Source organism: Salmo trutta, chromosome 22, assembly GCF_901001165.1.
Source record: "Salmo trutta chromosome 22, fSalTru1.1, whole genome shotgun sequence".
NCBI lineage: Eukaryota > Metazoa > Chordata > Actinopteri > Salmoniformes > Salmonidae > Salmo > Salmo trutta.
In genome coordinates, this window is record NC_042978.1 from 18154146 (window position 1) to 18179234 (window position 25089).

The 25089-nt window shown below is 42.5% G+C and overlaps 2 protein-coding genes across 7 annotated transcripts in view; both read left to right on the top strand.

Annotated features, from left to right (window-relative positions):
- The first annotated feature begins 10127 nt into the window (after window positions 1-10127).
- sac3d1 (SAC3 domain containing 1) lies at window positions 10128-18006 on the top strand. 6 transcript variants are annotated; one of them, XM_029707012.1, is made up of 11 exons: window positions 10128-10204; window positions 11367-11435; window positions 11545-11677; window positions 11838-11949; window positions 12176-12338; window positions 12533-12666; window positions 12798-12932; window positions 13208-13319; window positions 14137-14521; window positions 14617-14893; window positions 17191-18006. In XM_029707012.1, the coding sequence occupies exons 7-11, from the start codon at window positions 12899-12901 to the stop codon at window positions 17652-17654; spliced, it is 1272 nt and encodes a 423-aa protein (XP_029562872.1). In that variant the 5' UTR covers window positions 10128-10204; window positions 11367-11435; window positions 11545-11677; window positions 11838-11949; window positions 12176-12338; window positions 12533-12666; window positions 12798-12898; the 3' UTR covers window positions 17655-18006. The 6 variants fall into 6 exon arrangements, with proteins under 6 accessions (XP_029562872.1, XP_029562873.1, XP_029562876.1 ...); XM_029707013.1 differs by having other exon boundaries at window positions 11545-11622; XM_029707016.1 differs by lacking the exons at window positions 10128-10204; window positions 11367-11435; window positions 11545-11677; ... (3 more) ...; window positions 12798-12932; window positions 13208-13319 and adding an exon at window positions 13665-13714 and having other exon boundaries at window positions 14140-14521.
- A 1207-nt stretch (window positions 18007-19213) lies between these two features.
- The window catches only part of LOC115158271 (C3 and PZP-like alpha-2-macroglobulin domain-containing protein 8), a 45754-nt gene continuing 39878 nt past the window's right edge, over window positions 19214-25089 (top strand). The window contains exons 1-4 of the mRNA XM_029707020.1: window positions 19214-19834; window positions 22334-22485; window positions 23258-23280; window positions 23818-23983. Coding sequence (XP_029562880.1) covers window positions 19755-19834; window positions 22334-22485; window positions 23258-23280; window positions 23818-23983 — 421 coding nt within the window. The 5' untranslated portion in view covers window positions 19214-19754. The remainder of the gene's footprint in view (window positions 19835-22333; window positions 22486-23257; window positions 23281-23817; window positions 23984-25089) is intronic.

Here is a 25089-nt window from a genome sequence, read left to right on the forward strand (position 1 = left end):
TTCTCAACACTCTTGGTGCTTTAACCAAAACTATATTTCCTTCTCATTTAAACAGTCAGTGCCCCCAAAATGCTTCGTCCCTTTGGCATTGTGGAAGCACTGCAAGTCAAAATGTTTAGATGTTTTGTCACTATGGCAGAGGACCATTGAAATATCCCTCATGTCCACCTTTCAGTCTTAGCCCAGTACTTCATTGACAATGGTTACTGTACTGTTTTTTGTCCAGCTAACAGAATACAATTGTGTATAAAACTGAAAAAAAGAAATAGGATTTTAGGATAAGAGTAGCCTCCAAGGTTTGACATCACACATTGCACTCATATTGCCAAGGAAATTGTAACCATTATCATTCACACACATAAAGTAACTTCCATACATCAGAGTAAAAAGAAAATGTATACAGCATAATATACTGTAATATAAACACACAAACAAAAAACAATGAAAATGATATGCAGCCTACAGTGCTGTAAATAAAGCTGGAGTTTCACAACTAACAGTTCTTCACTGGTCGCTGTCCTCACCCTCCCTCTCCTGGCCACCATCCTCACCCTCCTGGCCATCCACACGCTGCTGTCCTCACCCTCCCTCTCCTGGCCACCATCCTCACCCTCCTGGCCATCCACACGCTGCTGTCTGTCTGGCCACAGATTCTCGTCCACATCACAGCGTATATTCTCCCTTGCGATGCAACGAGGGAAGAAACGGCATGCATGTCGCAACCATCCCCTACACTGATCTCCTGTAATATCCTCACACGCAGCGTCCATTGCATGGAGCAGGGACCTCTGATCTTGAGCCCGATGCTCATACACTCTCCACCTCCAAGCGGAGAAATACTCCTCAATAGGATTGAGGAAAGGAGAGTAAGGTGGTAGGAACACCATGACCATCCTTGGATGAGTAGTGAACCAGGCCCTGATGAGCGGGCCACGGTGGAAATTCACATTGTCCCATACAATGACATATTGTGGTAGGTGAGGCCCTACGAGACCTCTCTCATTTTCAGGGATCAAATCAAAATGAAGGCGGTCCAAGAAGATGAGGAGCTTCTGTGTATTGTATGGGCCAAGACTGGGGATGTGAGTGGCCACACCATTCTCAGATATGGCAGCACACATAGTTATATTGCCCCCTCGCTGGCCTGGGACATCCGCCGTGGCCCGGTGGCCAACAATATTACGGCCACGTCTTCGGCCCTTGGCCAGGTTGAAGCCAGCTTCATCCACAAACACGAGGATGTGATGGGTCTCGTTTCCTTCCAATGCCATTATTCTCTACAATAGCGTAAAAAAAGAAAACATCAAATCAGTCATACAGAAGAGTCATACACTACAGTTACAGACAATTACATAGGAATGTTCTATGTTCTCCACAAGTTCAATATACTACTGGCCACTACTCCAGTGGTTCCAAACCTGGGGTACATGTACCCCAATGCAGAGGTACTACAGGGGGTATTTGACAGAAAGGGGAGGGGGGAAATCATTAATGACTAGACTTACTGAAATGTTACAGTAAAACCCACAGTATTAGATAGATTTACATGGGAGGCACTAATTGCAGCTCTTTGACCCCTTTTCTTATTGTATGTTATATTCTTCGAAATAAGGATTATAATGATAATTGCATCATACAGTAAGCTGCAGTTTTTAGGCGAAATTTTGAAGTCAGATAAATCAAATACTTCCATACCTGGATTACCTGGATACACAAATCAGGTAAAGTGGGTACTGAAGCCCAAAAAGTTTGGGAACCACTGCTTAATTGTAAAAAGGTTATAATGATGGACAACCAGTAACTGACTTACATGTACATACTGGTACCGCAGCTCTTTCACTCTATCAGAGTTCCTCTCAAATGGTAGCCTGTAAATTTGCTTCATTGTCATCTGATGCTTCTTCAATATCCGGTCTATTGTGGAGTTGCTTATAGAGTTGACATTTTGGAATATGGCATTGTCTTGTAGGATTGCAGCGCGGATCTGTCTCAATGTGATGGCATTATTTGCCATCACCATGTTACAGATTTCTTGTTCTTGTTGTTCATTGAGAAGTTTTCCTCTGCCACCCGTGCAAGGTTGTCGTCCAATCCTAGATATAGAAGTCAAAGGACAACACTCCATTCGTAATGTATACCTTATGTATTCCTTACAGAATGAGTTACCTATGTAATTGTATTGTTGTTTTACTTACAGTAACTTTACCGCAATTCTAATGCATCACTGCACAGTGACTGGAATACTACTGTAAACTGTATCATCAATACTGTAGAAAATAAACTATTCCATATTTTCACCAATGTTTTTCTTGTCATTTTTAGTATCATAACATCCCATTGAGGTAAGATATTACTGTAGGCCTATCACACACACACACACACACACACACACACACACACACACACACACACACACACACACACACACACACACACACACACTAAATGAATAGGTAAATGTGTAAATAAATATATGTCTTGCTCTATGCACAGTGTCCTGTCCTATACAACATATAATTCCATCATTGACTGACTACATACCTGTTTTCCCTGCGAAAGGTTTGGATGATGGAGGAGACTGTTGAGCGAGGCACATTAGGCTGCACTCGGCGACCTGCCTCCGCCATTGTGAGGCCATGGTTGATGACATGGTCTATAATTGTGGCCCGAATTTCATCCGGGACAGCATGGTGTCTTCGTGCTCCTCGGCCTCTTCCCCCATTCCACCACCACGCACCCTTACTCCTCCTCCTCCTCCTCTTCTTCTTCCTCTTCCTCTTCCTCGAGCAGGCAGTTGTCCTTGTTCATTTACTTGGCCAGGTGCCTCCATGTTCAGAAATTGTACTGGTCCTGCATGGTCAAGCTCTTTACATACATGTTTAGCAGCCTTCACAGTCATGGACAGCACCTGTCAGGTAACTAAACATACTGTTTGATTGGTCATCTGAGATGTGTGAAACTCCTCCTTCGTTAGTCAAGTTCTAGTTTCACCTGACTGTCAATTGCTGTAATAAATGTATCAAATGTTCCAAGGGATTCATATATGGTATTCATGGTATTATGTTCTTGACTAATTTTGACAATTGAACAGACTATTCTGCATGTGATGACTTATACAATGAAATGACGCTGACACGTTTTGGAGCGAACAACCATTAGACTGAGAATCAACAATCAGTTTAGATTGATAAGATCTATTCACTTGGAAATTGTGCTAAATGTAGGCTACATGTACTTAATCATTTGCAAAGATGTACTGAGACATTGAGACATGTACTTAGACATTTGCAATTTGATGAAATGAATGAGAAATTCAATTCTGTTGTGAACAATTGCCAAGTGGTTTGGAGGTTTGTCCATGTAGTTTTGAGAATGTAATTTCTGTTTCAAGAAATGAGCCAAACCAATGGAGAAAAACTGTAATACAAGTTAAATAAAAAAAATAAACACTTATCGGAGATTCTGGAGTGGCGCACGAGACAGCATTTTCCACCACCATCAACAAAACACCAAATTATGGAATTTCTCATGGAAGAATGGTGTCGCATCCCTCCAATAGAGTTCCAGACACTTGTAGAATCTATGCCAAGGTGCATTGAAACTGTTCTGGTGGTTCAGCGCCCTATTAAGGCACCTTATGTTGGTGTTTCCTTTATTTTGGCAGTTACCTGAAAATTTCCTCTTCAAATATTTATTGAAACCATAAATACATCTGCACAATGAGCACTTGTTGTCTCTTAAACACATCGTTACAAATGTTGGTTAGCTGGCCCAGAGGCTGAAGACCATGATTTGAATTAGGTGTGATATTAATAGGCTTGAATAAAAGCATGCACATGCAGTAAATTGCCAGGACTGGAGTTGCAGAACACTGCATTATTGTACATGTACTGTCAATATATGCTTGTTCAACTGAAGAAGATTCATCAAAGCTGTATAAAACTCAATGCTTGACATCCATATGTAATCCCTAAGATCCAACATCTATCAACTAGGCACTGTTACAGCAATACAGAGCCTGCACTTCGGTTCAGTCCCACTAAACATGGAGTAAAAAAATATGTTACACAATTAGTTAAGCCCATGTTTATTCCAATACAATGTTTCAATTCATGAGGAGTGACCAAGTGCACACTCGGGGGAGAAGGGTAGGGGTCTGTTGCCTGGGCCCAGATCTGTTTGTGTTCTTGCCATCTCCATTGAGCATAGTCAAGCCATGTTTTACATGATAGCACAAACAGACTGGCACTCAGGCTAAAGTGTACTGGGTAAGAGAAACTGACTGTGTTTCAAACTCAAAGTAGACAGCCCTCAGCCCTTGAATGACGTTTCACATCGTCACATCTGCGTGTACCTTAAAATGTCCCTTGCCAGGTCAGTTAGGATCACCACTTTATTTTAAGAATGTGAAATGTCAGAATAATAGTAGAGAGAATGATTCATTTCAGCTTTTATTTCTTTCATCACATTTACATACTAAATACTAAGTGTAGCATTGCCTTTAAATTGTTTAACTTGGGTCAAACGTTTCGGGTAGCCTTCCACAAGCTTCCCACAATAAGTTGGGTGAATTTTGGCCCATGTGCCGAATACAACAGGTGTAGACCTTACAGTGAAATGCTTACTTACAAGCCCTTAACCAACAATGCTTTAAGAAGTTTTAAGAAAAAAAAAGTTAAGTATAAAATAGATAAGTAAAAATATACAGGGGGGTCCCGGTACAGAGTCAATGTGCGGAGGCACCGGTTAGTTGAAGTAATTGAGGTAATATGTACATGTAGGTAGAGTTAAAGTGACATTGTATAGATAATAAACAGAGAGTAGCAGCAGCGTAAAAGAGGGGTCTGGGTAGCCTTTTGATTAGCTGTTTTTATGGCTTGGAAGTAGAAGCTGTTAATAAGCCTCTTGGACCTAGACTTGGCACTCCGGTACCGAGAACAGTCTATGACTTGGGTGGCTGGAGTTTTTAACAATTTTTAGGGCCTCCCTCTGACACCTCCAGGTCCTGGATGGCTGGAAGCTTGGCCCAGTGATGTACTGGACCGTATGCACTATCCTCTGTAGTGCCTTGCGGTCGGAGGCCGAGCAGTTGCCATACCAGGCAGTGATGCAAGCAGTCAGGATCATCTCGATGGTGCAGCTGTAGAACCTTTTGAAGATCTGAGGACCCATGCCAAATCTTTTCAGTCTCCTGAGGGGAAATAGGCTTTGTCGTGCCCTCTTCACGACTGTCTTGGTGCGTTTGGACCATGATAGTTTGTTGGTGATGTGGACACCAAGGAACTTGAAGCTCTCAACCTGCTCCACTACAGCCCCGTCGATGAGAATGGGGACGTGCTCTGTCCTCCTTTTTCTGTAGTCCACAATCATCTTCTTTGTCTTGATCACGTTGAGGGAGAGGTTGTTGTCCTGGCACCACACGGCCAGCTCTCTGACCTCCTCCCTATAGGCTGTCTCATCATTGTTGGTGATCAGGCCTATCACTGTTGTGTCATCAGCAAACTTGATGATGGTGTTGGAGTCATGCCTGGCCATGCAGTCATGAGTGAACAGGGAGTACAGGAGGGGACTGAGCACGCACCCCTGAGGGGCCCCTGTGTTGAGGGTCAGTGTGGCGGATGTGTTATTACCTACCCTTACCACCTGGGGGCGGCCCGTCAGGAAGTCCAGGATCCAGTTGCAGAGGGCGGTGTTTAGGCCCAGGATCCTTAGTTTAGTGATGAGCTTTGAGGGCACTATGGTGTTGAACGCTAAGCTGTAGTCAATGAATAGCATTTTGACATAGGTGTTCCTTTTGTCCAGGTGGGAAAGGGCAGTGTGGAGTGCAATAGAGATTGCATCATCGGTGGATCTGTTGTGGCGGTATGCAAATTGGAGTGGGTCTAGGGTTTCTGGGATAATGGTGTTGATGTGAGCCATGACCAGCCTTTCAAAGCACTTCATGGCTGCAGACGTGAGTGCTACGGGTCTGTAGTCATTTAGTCATCGTTTCGCCTTCAAAATAAAAGTCCCTCTTTGAAAGTGATGCAGAAGGTTACAATTGGTGGAATCCTGCCATGTTTAGACTAGATAATGTTGGAGTGTTGGAATGTGGAGCAACTCGGTGACACCCACAGAACACAACTGTGAAGAGTTTACGCAAATATTATCATCGTAGTAGCTCTTATTGCGGGACTTGACTGTGGGAAATCACCTACCCAGTCAGCCTATTGTGCGTATTGACATTCATATTGCACTGTACAGCCTTACCCAAGGATTGGGGTTCAATGAAATGGGGTATCAGTCTACTCAGTACCCAGGTGTTTTTTTTCCTAAAGTCCTCCTCAGAGTTATCAGGCTCCAAAACATCCACATCATATTGTTTTTCCTCTGGAATAGTGTTCAATACACATTGTAGGTTGACTTGTACAATAAATGTTGCTCAATTCACAGTGGTTTCAGAGTCCAGAATAAGAGCTACGACCCTAATGTTCTCTGGGTGTCACTGAGTAGACTGGTACCCCATGTCATTGATCCACACTCCATAGGTAAGGCTGTACAGTGAAATAAGTATGGCCCCCAATGCAATTCTAAAGTCTAATACATCCAGTGTGATTAACATATTTTTGTCAAATTAACAAATTATTGTATTTTGTTACATTTATATAACATTCCAAACTTGTTTAGCATGATCTATTCCATTATGGCACCATTTGTTTTAATTTGCATCACTTTCAACGATAGACTTTTATTTTGAAGGCAAACCGCAAATTCCATTATTGCGGCTAATCCTTATTGTGGCTAGCTTCATATAGGTGGGTCCGACCACCATTAATCAAATAAGAGCTTTCTATAAATTAGGGGTATTTTAGATGATGACACCTAGCTAGATAGTTAGCTAACTAACTATAGCTTCTGAAACAGATGTCGTTTTCTATGTTTTTGGGGAAGAACATTATTTTTTATTTGTAATATTTATTTTTGGGGGGGGAAGAACATTGTTTGCATCCATCCATCATGCATACATGACTTGCCTAGTTTAAATAAAGGTTAAATAAAAAATAAAAATCAGCTACCAAGCTTTTTTATGACCAGCACTGTCCAGAGCAAGGGGAAGTGTGTCTGCGCTCGTGCGGCAGCGGCAGGTGCGCGAGACAAAACTTTAACAGCATCATAAGTATCGGTGAATCGTTGAGAAAGAAATACGAGTGATAGTGTAATCAATGTTTAATAACTACGTAAAAAATGAATGTGTTCAATTATTATGTGACGTGCAGTCATATTCAGGTCATGATTGGTCAGCAAGCTTATTTGACGCGTCAAATAGTGTTGTTTGACATATTCAAGGTTGACATAGTGATGGGCATTCCGGCTCTTTTCAGTGATCCGGCTCGTTCGGCTCAGCTCACCAAAAAGAGCCGGTTCTTTTGGCTTCCAAGCGGCTCTTTAAAAAAAATATGTTTTGTATTTTTTCAAGTCAAACAGTTTGCGATAGTTTGACAATGATTGGTGTTAAAACAATTCTAATTAAATGATTAAATGAAATCATACTCTACCTTAACCACAATGTATTTAAAAATGCATTGGTTTGTTATGAAAAATGCTATTAAACATTTGCATTTAAAGTACAACTTTTTAATGTATATAAACCAAGTGCATATAAATCTAACCATTCAAAACGAATACAATTTGAACAACAATTGAATATTGCACCATGTCAAAGAAAAATAAATAACATTGCAAAACTGCAGCATCCCACAAATTGAAATAAATGTAAAGAAGAAGGATGCTATTACACATGTGCATTTAAAGTATAACTTTTTTAATGTATATAAACAAAGTGCTTATAAATGTAACAATTCAAAACGAATGCAATCTGAACAACATAATGATATAATATTGCACCATATCAAAGAAAAATAAATAACAATGTGCAAAACTGCAGCATCCCACTTAAAACATTAAACTGGTCCATATTTTCTCTCTCTTCTTTATGGCCATGTTATAATCTGCAGATCCACCAGCTCAGAGGATCTGTCTCCTCCAAATAGGATCGGACCTCCATTATGGCATCTGCTGAGGGATTCCTTCGTGCTGCATCCCCAATTGATCTCTCGTCAAACAGCATCCAAACAGCAGACGTTTGTGGCACTACTACTGGTGTTTCTGCTCCATCTGCTCCCTCTTCTTCCTGTTGCCCTGCTGCCCGAGCCAGCTGACTGCTGGGGCTGTCCCTCCCTGCTGCTGCGGTTATTCCTTGAAGAGCCTCATCAATCGCTCTGGCATCACTGAAGGCTAACTTCTTAAACCTGGGGTCAAGTGCAGCGGTTTCTGATAGCACGTGATTATATTCCATTCTGTGGAACTTTCTGTCCATTGATGAACATAGGGTGTCCATCAACTCTGTCACATGTCCTGTGGTTACACTTGCTTCTCTCTGGCGGCTGGCTGTGATTCGCTGCAGACCCTTACACAGGAGTATCATTTTTGAGGCTGTCACATAGCTGAAAAGAGAGAACAGTAACTTATTAGTTCAGGTTCATGTTTTGTCTACTGATACTACATTTTAATCTACTGCTCATTTACATATAATACTGGATTAAATAATGATGTAGTAATAATTGCTTACTGTACCTCTCTACTGATCTCCACAGTGACCTGCTCAAAGAGTTCCAGGACTCTGCACACCTCCTCCACCACATCCCATTCCTCTTGGGTCAGAGCATCAACAGGTGCATTGACAATAGAGATGAGAGTAGAGATGATGGCATCCTTTGACTCAAGAAACCACTTGAACATATAAAATGTTGAATCCCACCTTGTAGTGCAGTCTTGTTTAGGCCTCAGCTCAGGCATCCCCATCTGGCATTTGTTACGAACCGGCTCAGAGTTCGCAACAAAAGGGAGACAACGTGGAGACAAATAGTATCAAAAATATATATTTATTCGATTCCACAACTAGCACAACCAAAAACAAGGTGTCTGCGCGGAGAGAGTCTTCCCAATGACTGTGGAAGAGGTGTCTTTATCCTGGGACACACCCTAGCCCAGGTGTTTCCCATCTAGCTGACGACCCTTCCAACTCCGCCCACTGGCATCCTAATAAGGAACAAGAGCAAAGAGAGAAAATATGGCAGACAGAGTGGGAGGGTCGTCACACATTGTGTAGACTTTAGTTTTTCAGCACCTACTGTGCTCCTGTGGAAGTATTCCACACCTGCTTTCACTTTGTCCACAGTGGACTTCATCACCTTCAGAGCATCTCTTACAATCAGGTTGATTGTGTGGGCAAGACATGGATGATGGGTCCATTTAAACATTTTCATGGCTTTGGTTATGTTAGCTGCATTGTCGCTAACACAACAGACCACTTTTCAATCTACTTGCCATTCTCTGGCCACTCTCAACAGTTCCTCTGCCAAGTTCTCTGAGGTGTGTCTGTCGCTGAACTCAAAACAGTCTAGAAGACAGCTAGACATCGAAAAATCTTCAATGAAGTGACATGTAACCGACATGTAAGAAGTGGTTACCCTTGATGTCCAGCAGTCAGTGGTAAGGCAAACTGCTGTAGCTTTTTGGACTCTTTCCCACACTGAAGCCTGTGTGCTCTTGTACAGTTATGGAATAAGTGGTTTTGAAAGGGGTTTCCTGCTTGGAATTGTGTACATTGGATTTAGACTATTGCTATAATTTCTTAAACCTCTGTCCTCCACGATCAAAAATGGCTGGAAATTGGTGGCAATAATTTTAGCCAATGCAATATCAATTTGGCCTTGTTTTGCTACAGACATAGACTTTGGCATAAACTGGTCCATAGAAGACTGCGTTGCTGTGGGTCGTGGAGTAGGCCTACTTGACTGAGTGGATACGCTAGCTCCACCACTATCACTAGCAGGCCCGCTAGTTTCTGGAAGCTCCGCTACAGCTAGCTTCACAGCTGGGTGCACAGTTCACATATGCCGGTGTAGGTTGTGCGTAGAACCGGCTTTATATGAGATTTTGTTTTGGCAAATTCTACACTGTGCTCTAACATTGTCGACATTATTAAAATGCATCCAAATGCTACTGTGCTTCCGACTCATTTTCCAGCTGTTGTTTTCACAGCTGTCCTTCCTCTCTCTCCTCGGCTGCTTAGTGTGTGACTGTGAGTGAGTTGGCTTGGCCCTTCCTCACGCGTCTTTGGTTCATTGGTTGACACTGCGTGTTTGATTGACAGGAACAACAGGTGAGGCTGTTAGTCTGAGCAGACAGTCAGAACGAATGTGTGTGCGCTTGAGCATTTAGACCTATATTATTTTATTTATTTTTTCGTTCTTTGAATTAGTTAATTCTATTCATTTAAATATTTTGATGATTAATATCTTAATGTTTAAATATTTTTATAAATAGATTCGGCTCTTCTGATATGCGAGCCGGCTCCCAACGTTCACCTACAAGAGCCGGCTCTTAGAGCCGACTCGTTAGCGAACGACCCGTCACTAGTTGACAATAATTACACAATTTCTGATACATCACATGCCTTACTTTTATTTTCATGCATAAATATCAGGATTATGCCTCTACTGCCATTCATTCCAGTTAGACTGGTTTGGATTTCTTCCTGACCACTTGCGGGTTTATGACGGTTTTGTCTAAAAGTGGTACAACTTTTGTCAAAATGGACTTTTAGTAGCAGGTTAAGGAGAACTTACACAGCAGGTTAGGATAATTAATGTTGCAGGTTAGGATACTTAGGTTAAGGAAAGGGTGAGTTTTAGCTAAACTACAAAATCTACTTTTGATGTAAATTCCCAATTAATATAACTTAACCATTTATGACATAGCTTAACCCCTCTAATAATGTAATAGCTATGGCTACAACATTTTACATACAATTAACGTTAATAGTGGTCTATATTTATTGTAGATAAACCTAAACGAGTTCATAAGTACATTTTGAATTTCAAAAAACAATATTGTATTTTCTAAACAGGGTTTGTAACACAGGCAAAGAATGTATCACTATCATCATCACAGGATTTGTTTCAAGCCGGACATTAAAGTTATTGTACACGCTATTCACTTGAAAGAAAAATGCAGTCAAGAAACCTCCATCTGTTTCTAAAAGTCAGAAACCTATGCTTGGAGATTCAATTAGATAGATAAACTTGTTCTTCAACCGTGTATAATGCTAATATAATTGTATGTTTACAAAATATGAATCTAATTGATGCAATTTAACTGTGATCAGCTGCTAACTAGCAGTGTTGTTGTAGACACGTTACAAGAAAAGCTGTACTGATACGTAAGGTTAACTTATGTGCTGTCACTATCTTGTGTATCTCACCATCTTTTATTAGCTGCATTTACCCTTAGGCTACATGTTTCAAGTTTTATGTTATTTCCAGTTCCAAAACTGTGAGTGAAAACAGCAAGAACAACAACAGTGGAACTGTTGAATGGCACCTCTCGCCAAGGTAGTGTTATGAGTTAATGTCAAATGCTGATCTCTTCTTTTTTAACATTTTTATTAGTAGTTAGAGTTCTCATAATTTTAACTCATTGCACCCATGCACTTTTCCACAGAACAATTCCCTCACCAATGAGTCCACCTTCATGCCACCAAGGCCTACCCCACCTAAACCAGGTGGTGTTAAACCACAGGTGGGCTCTCCCGCAAGGCATTCTATGGCTCCTCAGTCATTTCACAATCCTACTCGTGAGTGCTTCCAGTCATCAGTGAGATGTTTGGCTGTGATTTACCATGGGCAACCTGTTTATTTTCCCAATGTCTTTGGCCATGTGGAGTTGGTTAAGTGTTGAGAGCCCAAGTCTGAGATGATATGCTTACTTGCAACACAACACTTTTTATCCTCCAGCAATGATGTCCAGTGTCCTTGAGTCTTCACAATTTGGAACAAGTATTCTGCAATCCACAATCTTAGATGCTCACTGTCTTCGCCCAGACATTGATGTATCTGCCATTTAAAGGTAAACTGTCCTTTTATTCAGATCATGATGATAACAAACCAACAATAAGTTAACATGCCATGTCTCACCTATACTACAGACAAGACAGTCTTACCAAACACAGCAGTGGAACCTGAAAGGAACAATGAACATGAAAAGATTTCTAAATTGGACAACATGTTCTATTGGTATTTCGCCCATTAGGATGAACCTTTTTCTTAATCTACTCTGTTCTGTTTAATTTCAGATGGAGAATAATAGCCAGAAATTTGAGGCGGGGGTGTATTTTATCAGTGATGGAGGAAGAGGAGCAGCTACGGAAGGAAGTCCATGAGAAGAAGCATTAGTACCTCCTCCTGGAGAAGAACAAGCAGCTTGATAAGCAGCTTGATGACCAGCTCTATTTACAGGTCAGAGGTAATTTCTCTCAATACATCCTAAACAATCTTTGATTTATGTAAACAAGTTGTGAAGCTGGAAAAAATGTTATCCTGTTTGTTTTACGTGCGTTATCATTGTGGGATCGTTGTTGATTTGAATTATAAAAGATAAATTGCTTGTAACATGTAAAACAATCAAACAATGTTATATTTTCTGATCACAGCGCTAACTCATGTGGCTGATGCTATCAAGCAGTTCACACAGGAATACAAGCCTTTTGCCACCACAGTCGACACCCACGTCATGAGCTGCCAGTGAAGAACTTCTTCATTGAAGGGGACAGAATTACGTTTCTGGGTTGGTATTATTCAATTCTTTCTTTACTGGTGTGAAGCGAAAAACCTACATCAGAGTTAAAAATGTATTTATTGCTTACGCATAGGATATGATTTCCAATGAATGCGTTTGAATGTGTCCTACCCATGCAGTTAAAGTCACTGCTAGCCTGAAATTGAGTGAGGAAGTGTTACTGCAGTGCACACAGGGAGCTCAGCATGACAATGAGAATTCTGCTGAGTGCCTGAGAGGGATGAAAGCTGCTGCACAGAACATCAGCTCTCAGGGTAAGACTATAGATTAGAGACCTAAGACGTTATTTTTTGTTTAAGTGTTTTGAAGCAATTATGAATTTTCAACTTGTTATTAGTGAGTCTTGCCCTTTGACTGATTTACTGTATGTGTATGCACGCATAAGCTAAGTGTTTACACTGGTCAACACACTAACATTATGGTGTCACTTCAAGACACTGTAACGTTTTCCAAAGACATAATAAACAATTAATGAATGTGTAGTGGGTTAGTTTTTGTTTTGGTGACCACAGGATTTCCTTCTTCACAGGGGTCTTTCAGAGTTGGTGGAGCTGTCATCGCTGGTCAGTTGCCAGACTGTTCAGATTGGCTTGGCTTGACCAAAAAGTGCCCCAAACAGTGAAGCAGCATTGGAGAACCTTGTATGGCATGTACAGTCTATAGTTTTTGTTAACATAGTTTAATTACTGAACATGGGGATTGTTTTGTAAAACTTTATAATAAATTGTATACCTCAATATGTAATGTATTTTACATACTTTTCAAGTGACTTGATATTGTAAGACATTTCCGTCACCTCGGAAGTGTTTCAATTGTAAATATTTGTATCCGTATGATATTGCTGCAAGGATACATTGTAGCGCCGTTACTGAATTGATACATGTGACAAATTATTGCTAAAGTTCCGTTCGCCGGATGTGACGTAGGAGCTATCGCGATAAACGTGGAATTCGTTGTTGCTTATTGGCTCATTCTGGCAAGTGACGTTGTTGCGTCACAGTTGGCCAATGAACAACAAGAGAACGTCCTGTCGTTTGTGAGTTTTTGTTTGGTTTGATCTAAATATAAGTGTTTATCCACGTTTTTAAGATGAATTTGTAAATGATCTGTAGCTTCGTAGAAAATGGATAAGAAAATAATCTTGTACAGTATTCTGTAGAATCAAGTCGCGGTACAGTAAGCTAACACTGGCAAGCAAGCACACCGCCTAGCTAGCTAACGTTAGCTATACATTCAGGGAGTGCTTAGTCGACTGGCATTTTCTTCGTACTAGTTCTTTTGAATGGCAACCTTGCATGTAAAGCTGCTAGAAGGATGAAATAATGCAATTCCCGCTATGAACATGCTTTTGTAAGGACCGCTAGTGCTGCGTCCATTATACTTATTTAATGTTATGCACTTGCCACTATTCTTTCTCAGTGATAGTATTTTGAGGCTTGATCAAAAATGTCTCTTCAGTAGTTCCCACTCCAGAAGGAGAGGACAGCCTGTGGAAAGGGATTGGAGGCAACACCACAACCAGGGGGTATGGCGAGAAGTGCAAGAGGAGAGGAGGCAGGAGTCTGTCCCCAGGGGTGTCTGCCTGTCTATGTGCCCTATCCGCGAGCTGCAGGACAGGGAGGCCCAGAACTTACTGCACCGATTTGAGGTGTTGTCAGGTACTGAGCGGGAACGCTGGCCCAGGGCTGACCCCTCAGGAGTGGTAAAGGAGTATGCTAGACCTGCAGCAGGGAAGGACTCCACTCGACCTAGTGACCTGCGACCACCAGCTGTGCTGCTAAAGACGGTGTTCTACCTCGTCGACAACATCGCTGCCTCCCCCACACTGCGTCCATGGACCGAGGCTAGTCATCTCCACTATATGCCTTCTGTTATCTTGTCATTTTATTTTATGCAACATTTCATCAACACATTTCTTCTTGTGCTGTGCATTTCTAGGTGTATGACTTTGTCTTTGACCGGCTGCGCAGTGTGAGACAGGATATGATCATCCAGAGGGTGTCTGGCGCTGACTGTGTTGCCGTGCTGGAGAGGACAGTCCGCTTCCTGATCTACGCCTCCTACCGGCTGTGTTGGGAGCCCCTGCGCCTCTACGACCCCCGCATCAATGACACCCACCTGCAGGAGAGCCTCAGCTGGCTGCTGGAATGCTACACCAGTGGAAAGCACCCCAACCAGGAGGAGTTCCAGGCCCTCGGTCTCCTCTACAACCTGGGTGAGTAGCCCTGGGCCCTGTCTCCCAAATGCATCTTTAAGATAAGTTTGTCGCTAGAACATTCCTAGGAGCGTCGGTAAATTCCTGAGCTGTTTCCCCAAAACCATCGTTATTAACGTTGCACTTAAACGCTTGTAATCTAATGCCTGCCTCAGACCACTGGTAATCTAACGCCTGCCACCGACCACTGGTAATCTAACGCCTGCCACCGACCACTGGTAATCTAACGCCTGCCTCAGACCACTGGTAATCTAACGCCTGCCTCAGACCACTGGTAATCTAACGCCTGCCACCGACCACTGGTAATCTAACGCCTGCCTCAGACCACTGGTAATCTAACGCCTGCCACCGACCACTGGTAATCTAACGCCTGCCTCAGACCACTGGTAATCTAACGCCTGCCTCAGACCACTGGTAATCTAACGCCTGCCTCAGACCACTGGTAATCTAACGCCTGCCACCGACCACTGGTAATCTAACGCCTGCCACCGACCACTTGTAATCTAACGCCTGCCACCGACCACTTGTAATCTAACGCCTGCCACCGACCACTTGTAATCTAACGCCTGCCACCGACCACTTGTAATCTAACGCCTGCCACCGACCACTTGTAATCTAACGCCTGCCACCGACCACTTGTAATCTAACGCCTGCCTCAGACCACTTGTAATCTAACGCCTGCCACCGACCACTTGTAATCTAACGCCTGCCACCGACCACTTGTAATCTAACGCCTGCCACCGACCACTGGTAATCTAACGCCTGCCACCGACCACTGGTAATCTAACGCCTGCCACCGACCACTGGTAATCTAACGCCTGCCACCGACCACTGGTAATCTAACGCCTGCCACCGACCACTGGTAATCTAACGCCTGCCACCGACCACTGGTAATCTAACGCCTGCCACCGACCACTGGTAATCTAACGCCTGCCACCGACCACTGGTAATCTAACGCCTGCCACCGACCACTGGTAATCTAACGCCTGCCACCGACCACTGGTAATCTAACGCCTGCCACCGACCACTGGTAATCTAACGCCTGCCACCGACCACTGGTAATCTAACGCCTGCCACCGGTAATCTAACGCCTGCCACCGGTAATCTAACGCCTGCCACCGACCACTCGTAATCTAACGCCTGCCACCGACCACTCGTTGAACAGCTAAATGCGTCGTTAGATGTTCTTTTTTTGCCCTCCCACCTCACTTTATACGCAGTTCTCCGCTAAACATAGAATCACATGGTTTATTTGTCTCTCAACAAAGTTGACTACAAATACAAAGTTGCTAATGTTTTTGCAGTTGATACAAACAAGCGATGATTAAAAAGATGCTTCAAATAAAAACCGAGAACTGCATTAAAATATGAACAGTAAGCTATTGGCCCATTTCAATCATATTAAAATACATTTAATGTTCAATCAGTTCTATTTTGCTACTCTCTGTAATTTGTCAACATATTTCATGTATAGCTTAACATTGGTGCAATGATGTGCCAAATTGGCGATAAGCCACCTCAATATTTGCAGCCATAGGTGGTAATATCATTCTAGGAGCTGATCTGAAATAATTCTAATGTTAAGGAAAGATTTTAATGGAGAAAGCTGATCTGAGAGCAGCACACCCTTTCGATCCTATCAGTATCAACACATGCTCCAACTTACTTAGCGATTGTTCTCTGTGTGTGGTGTTTTGGGAAACGCATGTTGCATCTTTTCCCGTTATAAGAAAGATGCATGGTTAAAATACTCGTAAGTTCTGGGCCCTGGATTGTAGCCAACATTGTGTTCAGATGCAAGACAACCTGGTTAGGTTCTAGCTTGTTTTTTTATTTACTCTCACTTACTGAGACATCCACTGGGAGTTTGGGAGTAAAAAACACAAAAAATTGATGGTAAATTGCTGTCTTCATACAGATAGCTGACATGCAGAGCACGACTGTTAAAGATAATTGAATCACAGCCTCTCTGAGGACAGGGTTGGGTTCACCAATGGTACATATGAGATGAAGGAAATGGCCAAAGGACCAATATTGTGTACAAGAGCTGCATATGATTAATGATGGTGTTACTGCGAATTACAAGCTTGTAATGTCACTAAAAGAGGAAACGCCAGAGAAACTGACAGCCGAGTGTACTGAAAAGCAACAGGTGGTCGTCCTATCGCCTCTGACCACAGAACGTCGTCAGTCATTTTATATTAATTTCTAGACGATTCTACATGTTGATCTTCACGGTGATCTACTGTGCACTGTCTTCTCTCTTAAGACTCATATTTCCTGTATAATACATCCAGGTTCAAGCCGTGCCATTCAGCACACCATGGAGCTGCCAGAGCGGATACGCTCCTCCCCTGTCATGGATCTGGCCCTGTCAGTGAGCCGGGCCTTCATGGAACGCAACCCTGTACGACTCCTCCGATTGGCCCACAGGCTGGACTTCCTGCAGAGCTGTGCCCTGCACCGGCACCTAGAGACCTGTCGCAGGGACCTGTTGCTGATCTACAGCCACGGACACAGCAGCAAGAACTGCCGCTTCCCCCTCCACAAGCTGGCCCACATCCTAGCCCTGGACGTCCCCCTCACCAACCAGCTGTGCCAGGCCCATGGGGTGGAAGTCCATGGGGACTCAGTGGTCTTCTCCAAGACCTCCTTCACTGAGCCAGAGGCTGGGAAGCTACAGTGTGCACACTTTCATGATCTGGTGGACCGGAAGCAGAGGGATCTCACTGTTGGTAGCATCATTCATGGCTGCACTTGATATGACCAGACATGGACATTGGATAAACTACAGCCTGCCTGCTCCAAGAAGACTGAGCTGCACTTGATTTTATAGATTTTTAAGTTGTTTTTTAAATAAACTTGTTTTAATGTGAATTGTGAATATTCCCTTAACATTGACAGCTGTTACATTTACACATAAAAATGTTGTGTGATTAGAAAGTTGCTCTTCTGTACAAATCAAACATTTCATTATGATAGATCAGCGATCATACAAGAAATGTATGTCATATAGAGAACCACATGAATTGCCATGTTTTATATACTGTATCTGTAATTGTTTTTGACTTGTGCTACCTATGGTTTTAAAATAAAGCAACTATTTTTTTGAAGAGTTTAGTCTGTTTTCTTTCATGCATTTTTACTTCTCTGCCAGTGCTATTGACATTTTGTGAGTGCTGCAGTGGTTGAGTATGAGTGGGTGTAGCCTAGAAGTTCAGGCTTCTCACATGAGTCAATGAAACAACATTTGGAAGGATGGTCATGTGAGGCTAGAGGGGTTGTGACAGGCTGTTTTCCTGTAACTAAACGGCTAAATACAATTGCTTTCTTTCTAATGAATCCTTGTGAATTGTATGAAGCGCTGGAAGACTGTATGGGAAAGTATGCAAGTGCTCATTCAATGGAGATGATTGTCCAGACTGTATTACACTTATCAGTGCTCACAATTTGCCACTTGAGGGGGCTAAAGGTTTATCTGGAGAGTGTGAGCACTGCAAGCATTGAATCGCAGATCATGCCTGGATTAATTAGACTGCTAAGTAGACTCAACACTGATTAGTACAAAATGTAATGCCATAGGCAAAGAGACTTTACTCCAGACTGTTACATGTATTTATTTTATTTTTATTTCACCTTTATTTAACTAGGTAGGCCGGTTGAGAACCATTTACAACTGTGACCTGGCCAAGATTTAGCAAAGCAGTGTGACAAAACCAACAACACAGAGTTACACATAAACAAACGTACAGTCAATAACACAAAAGAAAAATTGAAAAATCTATGTTGTGTGTGCAAATGTAGAAGAGTAGGGAGGCAGGCAATGAATAGGCCCTAGAGGTGAAAATAATTACAATTTAGCATTAATACTTGGAGTGATAGATGTGCAGATGATGTGCAAGTAGAGATACTGGGGTGCAAAAGGGTAAGTAATAATATGGGCATGAGGTAGTCGGGTGTGCTATTTACAGATTGGAAGCAGGGGCTTAGCTGTATTTTATTGTTGTTCAGGACAGGGCCATTGTCAAATGTCCAGATCAACTGGCCCATGTCAGATAACGTTTTTTTTAGCACATAGATATTGTAATTATTTAGTCATATCACATGAATACACATTAGACATGACACAATGTATAAAATTGCAAGAAATGTAGCTTTAAAACTGCAACATTTTATTTTTCACCCATGACAAAATGTGTAGAATTGCAGGAATTAAGCTTTAAATTATTTCCACCAACAAGCAGTTTGTGTCATGAACAGTGCTGTGCCCATAGAAATAGACTTGGCGCGTGCGCGCGCGGGATGAATTCTGGAAGAGGGGCCCCGGAGTGAGAGAACTTGGGAACCCCTGAGCTAGGCTATAGAAGCTGTTCTGACTCGAACCAGCCGGGACAAAAGCTTTGACACGTCAAGGAGGCGAGGAGGCACAGTTGGAGAAGAAAGGGACAACACCAAGGCTCTGGAAATAAATTGATAAACATGATGTATTTTTTATCGTGCTACATTTCAGGGGATGGGAGGACACTAATAATCTGTAATGCTGAAATATGAGAGAACGAAACTGAGGCGGGTGAATAAGGCACGCAAAAAGAGGACTGTCTATGTGCCTTGAGCTCTGACGGAAAAAGCCAGTTGCCCCGAAACGGGATTTCTCGAAGTGGGATGATGATAACATGATCCTTGCTTGCCGATTCGAGGCAGAAGTTGGCGCTCACACATTAGTGCCTCAATGAATAAGCTACGTAAGAATGAGAGGCTGGTCGAAGCTACTGTACATTTGAAGCGTTGAGTGAAAGTCTGAACTTTATAACTCTGAGCGACTTTAGAACTCTCGTCACAGCAAACTGGGGTAATATTGAGAATGTGGAGGTCCTGCTGGACAGCGTGTATCTCGTGGACTTTATTCATCTGCATCGTCAGAAGTTATGCACAAGAAAGACAGTAAGTGGTTGACCTAATTCTATTGTAAATGAGCATGTTGCCATTTTTACTGTAATACGCAAAACCACACTGTTTCAACTCTGTTCATTCCTAGTTTAACAGATCAATCACTACTTAATTTATTGCAAACATTTTTACTTTTACATATCGCATTGTTTTGTATTGTTTTTTTCCCTTCATTTTCAGTACAAGCTGAATTTTGCATTTGCGGAATGAATTCAGGATTGTTCGGAAAAATCGAATGACATGGATTTATAAAGCGGGTTTGTTCATTATGCTATGAACGTGAAACAATGTATCGAACTCACTTGACACGTTCAGCGCCCTAGTTGCGGTTGGATTGATGATGCTGTCGACACGTTTTCACAAGAAGTATGGGATTTTTTAAATTCTAAAATGTTATTACAACGCTTTATAATGTATACTATGTCCCATAGGCAGACGACATTTGGGTTATATGATGCAAATCGAATGGTTGAGCACCAATTGTTTATTTATTTGTGCCTTCGTTGTAGGACTTTGCAGCAAATATTAACCCTGATAAAAGTTTGTGTTTTTCTAATTAGTTTTCACCTACTCCCTATTTGCATAAACAACACAATCGAAATTTAAACTGTTAAAAATAAAGTCATTTGTATAAAATTGGTCCATCAGGACTCCAGTTCTGCTTCGAGAAGTGTTTTAGAGCCCATTTACAACAAGAAAACAGTACATGTTTTATTTTACAATACACCATTCATATACCGTTATCTCTGGTAGGAGAAGAAAATGACAAAGAGCTTACAGTCTAAGAGCAATGAGATGCTTTACTTGATTTGTGTACATATTATTTCCTATGAATGGAAAACTATCCTCCACACTATCCTCCTTATGGTCACTATAGTACCATACCACTAGTTCCCCCACCTCCCTGTGTTTGACAAAAATCTCTACTGAAATTCGTTTGACTTTGGGCTCTTTGATGCTATCAGTCGGGCTGCTGTCAACAGTATGACCGAGCCTAATCCTGAACAGTGGAGAATTTGGCTGTGTTAATTGTGAAGGGTTACAAGCTGTGCTGAGGCCACAACACCACACCATAGAGAACGCTACAGGACTAATACCAGCTTTCCTAACAACATAACATCAGTCCTCAAGCATTGGAGACTGAATTCTGAGGCAGGCAGAAACCACTGTGAAGTTCAGTGCATCTGCCTGTGTGACTAAAGTGAGCATGGTCCGCAGCACCTGACACAGGCCTATCAAAGAGATGATTGAACTTGCTGCAGATCAAACCCTGAGAGTCAATTTCCTCATATTATCTTGCTATTCTCAAAGCCCCCCTTTTCCAAGGGATTTTCTCATGACTCTGGGACTTAGATAGCCTTAGATAGCCTCTGGCTCCCAGCACTGTAATGCTAAACACATGATCGGAAACTCAGACATGCAATTGGGTTGGCGGATTCCATGCTCATTCTAGTTTGGGTGATCTCGATTAAAGTTTAAGAAGGGAGCTCCCAGGTCTGGAAAAACTGTCACCTGAATGACAAACAGAACTTGCTTTTTAAATAATGTAATCACATTTTTGTTGCGTTTCACTCATGAAAAGGTGAAATGAGCATGTAATAACACCGTAGTAATTGTAACGTAATAGTGTGATAAAAGTACAACATGGAAACCTAAGTATGTCTGACTAAGCCTGACTAACCGGTGTCTGTATATAACCTTGCTACTCATATTTTCAAATGTCTTTTTACTGTTGTTTTATTTCTTTACTTACCTACACACACACACACACACACATACATTTTTTTTCTTCTTTTTTTTTCTCGCACTATTGGTTAGAGTCTACACCTGTTGTGTTCGGCGCACGTGACAAATAAACTTTCATTTGATTTGATTTGATGTCTCCAAACTAAAGCCTGTTGAACCCCTTGCTCTCATTTATGGTGGTCTTTTGCCTACCATTGGTCAAAGTTTAATTGGACTTTTGGAATGTTTATGTGCATCTGAGGATGTCCTTTGGCCTCCAACCCTTCTGACAGCCGTCTTCCCTCGACTAAATATCAGAATGACTGTCTGGAATCTTGCACATTATGTTTAAAAAAACAACGACTATAAGCTTACATCAGAAGTGCTTTCAGACCACCCAAAGAGAACACTCGAGCAGAGCCCTATTGGCTGACAGGTACTGTGTCGCTGCTAACCTCGCAGTTAAACCTCATCTCACTTTGCAAATCCCTTGAGGTGTGTTTGTGTGCGTGTGTGCTCGTCAATACTGCCTTAGGAACAGCCATATTTGGAGGGCAGGAGGAGGGTGAAGTTGGGGCCACTGGTGTGTTGATATTGGGTGCTGCTGGAAGCATCGTGGAATGAGAATGATCTATTTATCAGAACCTGTAAAAAACAGCAAGCCCTCAAGGACCAGAGTTGTGAACCACTGACTAAAGTATTGTCTGATCAAAAGTTTCCCTGGTCCACTGTTTGTTGACCAAGCCCACACTTTGTCCTGGTCACTAGGGGTTACCTGATTGCTGCTCCCTCAGTTTTCCGCGCTGGTGTGGAGGAGGCCCTGAGCATCACCATCTTCAACGCTGTGGAGGAGACGCATGTCCAAGTCCAGCTCTCTGTGAAGGGTGAGACGGTGGCACACAGCCATGGCACTGTGCTAGGTGAGGACCCACACACACACATGCTGACGTAGAAACACACAGGCTCTTACAGGGGACAGTGTGAGGCTGATTGACCCCTGACCTGTCGGGTTGAGTGTAAACTCCTGACCTCACAGGGCCCTTAACGGATGTTTCTTATGATAGGGGTTTTATGGCAAAGCCTGGCTTGTCTAACCAGGCTTTTGTGTATATCTATGTGGGCTTTGTTTGACAGCACTACTAATGGGACTTCAGCACTTCATTGAAAGAGCCTGTAGCTGTATTTCCTGCAGAGTGCATCGCTCCAGTTCCACTGGTTTTCCTTTCCTCTGGCAATTCATTGATAACTGTAAAATGGAGATTTCACATAACTAGTTATTGTGATGTATCTAAATGTTTGCACACATCGCACCGAATGTGGATCTAGCGTTCGTCTGCCAATCGTTCAGACATTTGTCACTCGATTCTACATGTACAATCGGTGCGTCCTCGGTTCGCAAATTACGTTCATTAGTGCTAAGTACTCTCGGCCAGCAAACGCTATTGGACGTGTGTCTGAGCCTAAAGTACAGTATAACCAAACATTATATAACTAAGGTTCTTGATTACTGTAAACGGCAAGGACGGAAACCTGTGTCCAATGTGCCCCTCAAGGACCGGTGTTGACACGAGTTAATGTTCCTTGAATCAAACCACACCTCAATCACAAGAGCTTAATCATTTTGAGAGAAGGTTTTACTTGGTTTTGTGTGTACTTTTACTGATTGATTTTATTCCCTTTTCTCCATTTCAGACAAAGGTACAATCAAATTAAAGGTGAGAGCAACGTCATTGTGTTTAACAGCATTTTTATCTATCATTCAGCAGTTGATTATATCAGGTCTTTGTTGTGTAGAGTTATAAATAAAGAACGCAATTGTTGTTTCAAGAGTGTATTTGAAATGCATTGAAATGGTTGTGGCTCCAGCTGCGCAGTAGTGAGATCCCATTCAGTTTGTCCGCATTCCACAAACGACATACAGAACAACACTAACATCATTTGTATGTGAACATCTGCCTTTTTGCACATTCATTTGGAATAAGGTAACAGCCTCAATATAATATGCAACATCTGTTTATGTGCATGTAAGGGTCTGCAGCCCCCAAAGGCTGGAATGGATCAATCCAACATGCACGACTTGATTCCTCCCATCCCTCTAACCCCCACCCCTGTCTTTATGAAATATAGTCTTGTATTGTCCACTGTGTTAGCTAAGCACTTTAGCATCTGGTTTGCCACTGCTCTGTGTGGTGTGGTGTTGTGTTAGGTACCGCATCCTGAAGATATACTGTATGTGTCCTTCCTGGTTCCAGGTCCCTCCTGGTCTGCGAGGTCAGGCCCATCTGAAGGTGTGGGGGAATCGCCACATTACTGAGGGGGGATATATCTTCCACAACTACACCACTGTCACTGTGGACAGCAAGGGCACAGCAGTCTTCATCCAGACGGATAAGCCAGTCTACAAGCCCAAACACAAAGGTCTCAATCTCCCAGGCCCTTTAAAAAAAAATTATTTCACCTTTATTTAACCAGGTAGGCTAGTTTAGAACAAGTTATCATTTACAACTGCGACCTGGCCAAGATAAAGCAAAGCAGTTTGACACATACAACAACACAGAGTTACACATGGAATAAACAAACATACAGTCAATAATACAGTAGAAAAAAAGTCTATATACGGTGTGTGCAAATAGAGGTAAGATAAGGGAGGTAAGGCAATAAATAGGCCATGGTGGCGAGGTAATTACGATATAGCAATTAAACACTGGAGTGATAGATGTGCAGAAGATGAATGTGCAAGTAGAGAAACTGGGGTGCAAAGGAGCAAAATAAATAAAACAGTATGGGGATGAGGTAGTTGGATGGGCTATTTACAGATGTGCTATGTACAGGTGCAATGATCTGTGAGCTGCTCTGACAGCTGGTGCTTGAAGTTAGTGAGGGAGATGAGTCTCCAGCTTCAGTGATTTGTGCAGTTCGTTCCAGTCATTGGTAGCAGAGAACTGGAAGGAAAGGCGGCCAAAGGAGGAATTGGCTTTGGGGGTGACCAGTGAAATATACCTGCTGGAGCACGTGTTGCAGGTGGTTGCTGCTATGGTGACCAGTGAACTGAGATAAGGCAGGGCTTTACCTAGCAAAGACTTGTAGATGACCTGGAGCCAGTGGGTTTGGCAACGAGTATGAAGCGAGGGCCAGCCAACAAGAGCGTACAGGTTGCAGTGGTGGGTAGTATATGGGGCTTTGGTGACAAAACGGATGGCACTGTGATAGACTGCATCCAATTTGTTGAGTAGAGTGTTAGTGGCTATTTTGTAAATGACATCGCCGAAGTCGAGGATCGGAAGGATAGTCAGTTTTACGTGGTTGGCAGCATTAGTGAAGGATGCTTTGTTGCGAAATAGGAAGCAGATTCTAGATTTAATTTTGGATTGGAGATGCTTAATGTAGGTCTGGAAGGAGAGTTTACAGTCTAACCAGACACCTAAGTATTTGTAGTTGTCCACATATTCTAAGTCAGAACCGTCCAGAGTAGTGCTGCTGGACGTGCGGGCAGGTGCAGGCAGCGGTTGGTTGAAAAGCATGCA